At 43.6% G+C, this 9,654-nt stretch overlaps 2 protein-coding genes across 3 annotated transcripts in view; one reads left to right on the plus strand and one right to left on the minus strand.

Moving 5' to 3' along the window:
* LOC102679271 (uncharacterized Golgi apparatus membrane protein-like protein CG5021) overlaps positions 1-9,654 on the plus strand; it is a 34,112-nt gene that overhangs the window by 14,594 nt on the left and 9,864 nt on the right. The window lies entirely within an intron of this gene.
* LOC102679807 (zinc transporter ZIP11) overlaps positions 1,937-9,654 on the minus strand; it is a 15,545-nt gene continuing 7,827 nt past the window's right edge. For both annotated transcript variants that reach the window (XM_006624120.2, XM_006624119.2), the window contains exons 5-6: positions 4,885-5,142; positions 1,937-3,220 (exon numbers count right to left, since the gene is read on the minus strand). In XM_006624120.2, the coding sequence (XP_006624183.1) occupies positions 3,142-3,220; positions 4,885-5,142 (337 nt within the window). In that variant the 3' untranslated portion in view covers positions 1,937-3,141. The remainder of the gene's footprint in view (positions 3,221-4,884; positions 5,143-9,654) is intronic.

The following is a 9,654-nucleotide window of genomic DNA, read 5'->3' on the forward strand; positions in this document are numbered from 1 at the left end:
CTGTTTGCGAAACCACCGTGTATCAACACTGTCGTTGCGAACGGATTAATTGGACGCGATTTCGTTGGCGGCGCGTCATCGTGGTTGCGCGTGGTCGCGTCGCATCGCGTCGCATCGCGTCACATCGCACGTGCGCCACCGCATCGGAGACGCTTGGGGCAAAGTGCATCGTAAGACTGCTGACGGGTGCAGCACCGGTGCTTCGGCTTTCCGATGCAACGCATTACCCCTTATCCCCTCGCGTCCCGTTTCGTCGCCCCTCCCTCTTTCGCTCGACCGACCGTGCGCACAACGACGAATAACGCACCATGTGACCATCCCTTCGACTTTGCCAAACCGATTACCGCACCACTCTCGGAGACCACCGACGTTTCCTCCTCTCCTTCTCCTCTCTCTCTCTCCTCTTATTCCTCTTTTTTCGCCACGACTCGCATCTACCGCTACTTACTTCGCTCGCTCGCTCGCTTCCTTGCTTGCTTACTTACTTACGTGTCCATCCCTCCTCTCCTTCCCTCTTCTTTCACCTTACGACTGTTTTCTCTCTCTCTCTCTACACACACATACATATATATACCGCATATTTCTCTAGCAACGTTCGTCCTCTCTTTGTTCCGAGGCGTCTCGTCTCCCCCCCTTCTTTTATCCACGTTAGACATTGCCATCCAGCCTTTGTCGTCGCCTCTCCGTCCCTCCGATGAGAATCGCGCGTCAGCCCCTGTCTCTCTCTCTCTCTCGCAGGCTGGATTCTGCCGAGCACTGCGCCATTTCTATACGGCACGGCGCGGCGCGGCAGGACGCGACGCGACGCGACGCGACGCGGCCGTATCATTCGTTCTCTCGCTCCGATTCGCTGCTCCCGTGATACTACTCTTTCTTGAATACCGATGCGTCTCTCTCGGTTCCCATCCCCACCCAGCTACGACCGCCGACTCGTTGCACCGGGAAACTGAGCGGTGCACCGGTCCTTGTCGCTCAGCTCCATTCATGCCTCGATTCTCTTTGGGTTATGCAACTTGGGTGAGACGGGAGGCGCGAGACGCGAGACGAGGATTGCGTCCACCGTGCCGATACTGCACGCTCGTTTCACCGAATCTTACCTCACCGCCAACAGCTTGGCTAACTCGCCGGACTAACCTTCCTCCATCCTCGCTGCGCATCGAGTGTTGTGCTCTTCCTATATCGAACCAACACCGGGGAACTTGACTTGTGCGACAATTGCGCAACGATCCAATTTTCCCCACCCTCCTCTTTGTCCATTTAAAATTTTAGCCTCTCGCTCTCGAGATACCGTTTTCTACGACAACAGTCTTCTCCTCAGGGGCGAGAAACGACGGATAAAATCTTGTTAAAATTTTTACCCTCTAATTTTACCCTCCGTAAAATTCGAATTTTATTGCTCTTGATACAAACAAACGCTATGTTCAAAACTTGTATCGCGCGTAGTAAGAGTAATGAGAAATTAACTAATTAACTCTTAACGTTACGATTCGCGGATATACGGTTTTACGATCGAACAACGTGGATATCTGTCGATCGTCCGACTACTAACGCTCCCTATCTCGAGAACCTTCCCACTTTTTAAATTGTCTACGGTATATTAATATCGATACTAGCTATATATATATGTATATATATATATATATATAAGTAGTAATCGGTTTACAGTTGGGAGAAGGTTTCCAAAGCGCCACTTCGCTCGCGAAGTATGCGACCACTGAACTATTGTATTTTAAACGCGTTGCTTCGATACAAAGGAAACGACGATCGATTTCTTCTCCTTTTCTCTTAGTCTCTTAGTCTTAGCTCGAGATCCAAACTTTTGACTAAGGATCGTTCGTTTCGGATATAGGAACACCTTACAACTTCTACTATCATACGTATAGTGTGCATTATTCGATGGCACATATATATATACACATCCCTTTTTTCTTTTTTCTTTTACTTATCTTGGAACGAGTTCTGCGCTTCTCACGTGTACAAATAACGTATGAATCTCTTATATCTACGTATGAATTTATTATGTACGAAAAAATAGTATTTTTATTTTACAAGAAAGTGTTGAGGCGCCGAGCGTGAAACGAAACATGATCGATGAGTATTCCGTTACCTGGTGCGGTACTACGGTAGATCGATAAAACTAAATAGTTGGTAACATGGAGAAGAGCTCTTCGTTACGATTACTCGTTTTGGGTAGAAGAGAAATATTATACAAAGATGGCAAGATGGCAGTTGTAAACTTATAGTTACATATCTAATTGTATTAAGGTAATACAGCGACGCGTCGATTGTACTGTTTTACTCGTTCCAGTTTTCAAGTCGATCGACAAGAACGACAAACCGATCGGATAGGATATAGAATTATAATGTACGTGCGTGCGTCTATTATAACTAACATGTATCAAACGATTGTCGTGCGAAACACATTTTCAGATTGCGACGTTGCTCGCGAGTTATTCGCGAGAACAGAATAATCCCCGTTCGAAAGAAGGAAAGAAGGAAAGAAAGAAAGAAAGAAAGCTATATAAGTGGAATCTTGCGTTTACGAAATTACAGCCGAATCATCGTTAACCGTTATGAATTTTTGCCCCAAATACAAGGATTCAACGTCTATTCGATCCTTGACGAATCGCCAATTCCGATATTTTCGTGTCATCGCGCGATACCTCGCGTATTTATCGATGTAGAACGAGACGATAAGGGGCGAAGGGAGAAAAGGGGGAAGGGAAGTAGAAACGATGATTGTATCGTCGCATCAAATTCGACTTAGAACGTTGTAAAGCTTAATCGTCGTAGATCGTCGCCTGATTCATCATCTATGATAATTGACTCTCGAATCGGATCAACAAAGACTAGACTGTTGGAAGACACAGTTGGATAATTTTGACGATAATCGGGACACGCTAGCTTGATTGAACTAGAAACATTTCGCTCGGCAAAAAGCTCAGGTTTGTTGAACCTCAGCTTCGACCGATAATACCGCGACCGCTATATTTCGAAAGAGCGGCGATAAAAGACAAATTCTTAGGAATTGCTCGAGTTAATACTTGAAAAATAATAATACGCGTCGACTTGCGAACTAACAAAATCGATTTTGGCGTTCATTCTGGATGAACGCCTTTCAATTTCGCACGACCAATCGTTTTACCCTAATCCGACGTCTAGGGACATCATTACCAAAAAGCCAACGATGGCGGCCCAGCTGGCGAGTTTACCGTTTCCACTGTAATCAGAAAGAAAGAAAGATATGTTGTCTCAAAGATTGAAAAAAAACTGATGACAAGACGTACCGAACACGCTCTCCTTCGTGGGATTGGGTCCGTTGGGGAGGGACGTGAATGGACGTGGAGGAGGTGAGTTGTGGATGCATCGACGATGGACCAGCTCGATTAGCTCGACGGAATATAAGACGATGGAAGGTGCGAAGAGGGGAATACTGGAAAAACGGAGCGGAATACGTGTACGGGTCCGTCGATCGAGGATGGACCAGGTATAATCGGGGAAACGAGGATCCGTGGAATACGCGGCAGGATGGCGAGAAATAAAAAGGTTATCGCGATATAAGTAGGGATTAAGTACACACAAAGCACACACGCTCGTACCTGGTATTACACGTCACGGCTTGTTGATTTCGTAAATTATACACGGCCATCAATTTTAACGGCCGGTGAAATGCGCCGTTGTGTTTCGGTGGGCGTTCTACCACATCAATCATATCCGCGCGATGAATACCTCCTTTCGGCCTCGGAAATTTGTATTTTTATCAGCCATTATAACCTTGCGCTCCCAACGATATGCGACCATCTCGATATCCACATCTCTCCGCGAAATATATCTGTCGGCAAGGATCGCGCGTAATACTCTTTCGACTCTACGAAACTGCTACGAAACGATAAACGAAAAATTGAGCCGAGCTTTCGATACCTTTTCCCATCGAGCAATCGAATAAACGAAAATCGGAAACGATGATCCGATTCGAGAAAAGATCATCGATCGGCGAAAATTATTATTTTACGTAAGAGAAGGTTGAATCGTCTCGATCGGTACTAGCAGAGACCTGTTCTTTCCTTTCTTTTTTAGGATACCGTGCGCATGCGCCGCAACGAAAACTAATCGATTCTCGGATCTCGCAAACTTTCTCTCGTCCTTATCCTTTTGCGCTTCTTTTCTTCTCGATATCGCTCCATCTTCCAATTGGAAGAGCACGCGCGCACGGGCATGCGCGTTTATACCGAGAAACTCTACTCCGTCCAGTTAGACCGGAACGCAAAGGGAGCATTGTGATTTCTCTCTCTGTTCCCCCCTCGACTCTACTACTACTACTCTTTTCGAAACGATCACACGCGATGCCCACGAGTGAGAGACGGAGAGAGAGATTGTCGAATCCTGTTGGAGGTCTAGGAGCGACCGTTTGCAGAGGGACAAGAGGGAGATTGCGTCACTTTTGTGTTTCCCGAGGGAGCCAAGTTAACTTCACCGTCTCAGGAATGGTGAGCGAACGCGTTTATACGTCGAGTCGGGTATCCGGGCAGGGCGGTTAGATCACACGCGAAATACAAAAGAAGCCAATTATAATGACAATGCGTCTTCGACTAGGCAGCCGAGCCTGGGAAAGAAATTCGCCACGTCCGTTTTGCCGACGCCTCGCTAACTACGCTACTGCCGTCACGCGCCATTGTACCGTAATCGTTCTCGAACATGCGCCGTACATGCGTCTCTCTATCTTCTCTATACGTCCGCGATGCGCTATTCCTTTTGCCTCGTGTTCGAACGGTAATACATACACGGAGACGGAGAAAGATAGGAATGCGAGGGAGGGAGAAAGAGAGATTTACGTATTCTTATTTCTAATTCGCTGTAAAAATGCGCCAGAGAAATACGACTGACCTTTGATGCGCTTCCGGAACAATATCGTCGATCACGACATAGATCATTGCACCGGCTGCGAAGGCGAGCGCGTAAGGTAGCATGGGTTCAGCGAACGTCACTCCGGCTGCGCCAAGGACGCCGGCCAGAGGTTCCACCATCCCCGACAGTTGCCCGTACCAGAAACTCTTCAATGTGCTGATTCCAGCCGCTTGTAGGGGCAAAGACACCGCCAATCCCTCGGGAAAATTTTGAATACCGATTCCGATTGCGAGGTTTCTGTAAAAAAAAAAAAAAAAAAAAAAAAAAAAAAAAAAAAAAAAAAAAGAAAAAAAGAGAACAAAGTAGTCGAACGGTAGTAGTATGGTAAGTTGCGTGAAAGAACTCGTTCGTACTTGGCTCTATCGGCGGACACGTGGCATGAAAAATAAACATGCCCGCTTTAACGAGAGCCGCGTATCTCGATTGCACGTTAAAAAGAACAAAAATAAGGAGACGAGGTGATTTTCTGCGAGCTAACTTGAGCCGCGGATGAGATAGGTACAGTGTACACGTGACGCGTGATACTTTTTCCTCTTACAGGAATTCGAGAGGTGTTTCAACTCTTCCTTGTTATTCTCCCGCGACGTTATCGTTTCGAAACCTTAACATCGATTTAAATTAAATCCTAATTTTATATCGATATTCATTACGTATATATGTATATATAAATTAATTTTTCCATATGTCAGGAATGGACAGCAGCGAGATCGATGATGTGATCACGATCCTCATCCACGTTAGATAGACACCTTCTTTCTCTCTTTCTTTCGATGCTCTTCGGGGATGCTGGCAGGGACAAGTTGTAACGACTTCTTTCTATCCGAAAGATCAATCGTAATAATAATAATAGAGATAAGTTGAACGAGAATGTACGATAACGATTGTAATTATTAAGAAGCATTCTATCATATTTTTTATAAAATTTTTTATAAAAATAATCTCGTAAAAAATAAGATTAACGAATCGAAAAGTTTTAATCGAAAAGAAGTTAACATCAGTTCCTAGAAATGACATCAAATTCTTGGAATTTCAAGAATTCTTGGAAATAACATCAAATTCTTCGAATTTTCGAGACTGTTTACAAACAAAAGTTTGTTTATTTACATTTTTCAATGTTTATTTATACAAAATTTCTCAAAAATTTTGATCTCTGGTCTCTGATTGTTTGTTTACATTTTTTGTTGTTTGTTTCGAGAAAATTCTTGGAAATGACGTCATGGAAATTTCAAAGAAGAATATAATTTAAAAAGAAGTTTTATATACTTACCTTTCATAGCATCTATAAATATTTTCTTTTCAGTTTTATTTTTTTACAGTTTTTTTTTCTTAATTCTAGAGATATGTATTTATTTATACTTTTCTGCGATATTAAATTTCTTTAAGCTCTTTGCTTCTAGAAAAAATGTATATGTCAAATATATTCAAAATAAGTTTGTAATTTTTATTTTTCAAATAGAATCATATGCTTTTTAATGCATAAATCGCATCTTTCTTTTATTTTTTATAAAAAAAAAAATATTAAATTATATAAGTCGTAAATAATTTTTGGCTATAAACGATTTAACAATTCCTTTTTCCTTTTATAAAGAATTTATATAATGTGTTATTTATTTTTGCATTAAAAAAAATGATTCCAATAAGGTTGATTTTTATTTTCGTCTTTACGCATTCTTTAAGGAGAAAAACAATTTCATCGCGCAACCTTGCTTTCGAAATCATTTCATCATCGATCATTCCATTTCAGCTTTTATTCGAAATTTTCCGCTATAAAAAAAAAAAAAAAAAAAAAAAATAACGACATATAAGAATGCATATAAAAAAATAGCAAAAGGGATAAAATAAATACCCCGTTTTCTTTTTCGAAATATTTCAAAATCCACAAAGTTCCGTCAAATAAAACGTCACGTCTGCCCTCTACCTCGTCCGAACGATCTCATCCGATCATGGTAACTTCTTCAAACTGGTCGTCGACTTCGACATTCTTTACATTTTTCCATTTGCTCTCGCTGACTCTCGAGGTACTTGGACTTCGAGATACGACTCGCTTCGCAGATGATCCGTTCTAGACCTCCGTCCTCCTTTTCTTATAAGCTAATCACGCTTCTCCGCTCTTCTTAACCGTCCGTCAATTTCGTTTCATCACGCTCTGCTCCTCCTTTTTACGCGGATTTCTCGATGTTTACGACGCCAAGAAAAAAAAAAAAAAAAATGGAGAATTTTCGTAATCATCGTAGCCTCGCTTCGATTAAACAAATCAAACGGTTATCGGGTTATCGGTGCGAATGAATGAAACGTAGCGATCAATGAACAGAGATCGAATGTAATCGACTCGATGTAATCAAGAGAGAACGTAGCTTTGAGAAACTTGACGTTCTCGCAAAAAAAAAAAAAAAAAAAAAAAAAAAAAAAAAAAAAAAAAAGAAGAAGAAGAAAAAGAAAAAACAAAAGAATTTAATGGAATTCAATCGAGGCGATACGTTCGAAGAAGAAAGAGGAAAGTGAGAGGAATAAGAGAAATAAGATAGGAATGAATGTGCGGAGGAGGGAAAAAATTTCAGTTGCTCTTCGCGCAACCGAGAGAAAGAACGGCGAGGTAAAGCGGAGGAAAGACGTTCCCCGATCCGACGCGATGGATAGAAGGACGGTTAGAATTTGCAAGGAACAATAGATCGGAGATCGATGGATAGAGAGAAAGAGAGAGAGAGAGAGAGAGAGGGACGAGGTGGGTGAACAGGTGAATGAATGACGCGCGATGCACGATCACCGCGCTCTCTCGTACAGGCCAAGCGCATGGTATGGTATGCGATGCCGCGGCGTGTAGCACGTTATTTCATGGGATGGCATCGTCGTCGCGTTCCTACAGCATCGATGTATATAAGTACATAAGTGGTTGTACAGTTAATCCGTCGGGTCCGGCTGTTCGCCAGTTACACCAGGGGAGGTCACCCGAGTTCCAAGAATGATCCTCGTCCCCTTCCACCGTGCTAGCTTCACCTTCTTACTTTTCTCTCTTCCTCTTCCTATCCCATTCTATCTTTCTCCTTCGATTCATTCGTTTCCTCCCTCCTTTTTTTTCTCACTTCTTCCTACTGCGCACATTCCTCCTCCTTTCTAACTCTCTTTTTCCCATTTCTGGACCGATACGTCCGATTCCTCCTCTACATCCTCTATCAAACTTTCAACGCTTTTAAACGCGAACCAAAGTTACAATTACAGCGCAAATTCCTATCTCGAATTCTTATCCCCTAGATAGATTCGTAACTATATCGAAAGAATTTTGCTTCGAGAAGAGGAAAGATAGATTATCGTTGCTGGATTAGAAAATATTTATCGCGTCGACGAGTATTTACGGAAACTTTGTTTTCGTACGATGATTCGTGAAACGGAGAGAAAGAGAGAGAAAGAGAGAGAGAAAAAGAGAGAGGCCGAGCGAAGAGGCCCATTCATAAATTTTTTTCCGCTATTACACGTTAGCGAGATCGAGCAGCGCCGCTATGGTTCGCCTTTCAAATTAGAAACGAAGGCATCCATTGCCTCGGGAATTGCGCGCGAAGGCGTCGCGCTGTCTCGTCCCGAGAATCGCTGATTTCTCCGGATGAAACGTCTTGGCAAACATTTTACCGACCCGACGTTCTTTCAGATATTCAAATTGATATATTGGAATATTCACGGGATTCTCACGCGTGAACGTATCTCCAGATGGACGAGCCGCTAAATTTAGTAATCTATTAGCCGATGATTGGTCGATCGATCGAGGAAGAGAGAAATTAAGCCGCAGATCGATGGATGATCGAATATAGCGGTGTACACGGTTTCAGTGTATACCAAAATGGCGTCCAAGTAGATTCGTTGAATGCCCCGCGGTCGCCATTTTGCATTCCATAAGCAACCCGAGTGTCTTTAGGTGGCAACGCTTATCCATCGAGTTTAAAGCTTGGCGAATTATATTTTTTCGACGTTCGAGTTTCGTTCGCCCGTCGCGAAACGAAAAAAGAATCAGATGCGAGAATGCGAAAATTTTAATTAATAAAAAAACGATTCGCGATCGAAAATAGCGAGAATAAGAAAATATTTCTCTTCTCGCTCTTCTCGAGACAGTTTGAACGAAAGAAGGGAAAAGAAAAAAGGAGAAAAAAAGGGAGAGGATGCGAAGGAAAGGAACGATCCCGAAGGAATCGCGATGAATCTCTCTGTTGAAGGAATTGATCGCGCGATTGGTGAACTTACGAGATACGTGAATAGAGATAGAGCAAGTAGGTATAGAGGACTAGGAAAGAGAGAGAGAGAGAGAGAAAATGCGCGCGCGCGCTGAAGCGCGCGGTTGGTCGGTACACCGTAAGACGCTTGGGCTCGAAAGAGAAGCGTACAACACGTATAAACGCGTTTGTAGGAGAAAAGTAAGGAGCGAGGAAGAGGAAAAAGGGGAGGGGGAGAGGGGAAGAGAAAAAGAGAGAGGAAGGAGGAACGGGAGAGGGAGTAAGGAATGCATGGGAACGAGGCGCAAGCGGGCCGACCGCGATTTGCCCGTCCCGCATTCCACCAACGCCAAGGCGAGTTCTCCCGACTCTTCTCGGCTCCGAGTTCCGAGGCCACCGGCCACGGCTTAACACCATAAAATCATAAGACCAAGATCAACCCCGCTTTTCTCTGCTACCTCCGGCATCGTTTCGCGCCTCTTAACGTCAAACGCGTTTGCCGATTATCGCCAACCTGTCGCCCCGTCCTTTCCCTTCCATTCCCCTCCTCCAC

Source organism: Apis dorsata, unplaced genomic scaffold (assembly GCF_000469605.1).
Source record: "Apis dorsata unplaced genomic scaffold, Apis dorsata 1.3 scaffold_991, whole genome shotgun sequence".
In the NCBI taxonomy this organism is placed as follows: domain Eukaryota; kingdom Metazoa; phylum Arthropoda; class Insecta; order Hymenoptera; family Apidae; genus Apis; species Apis dorsata.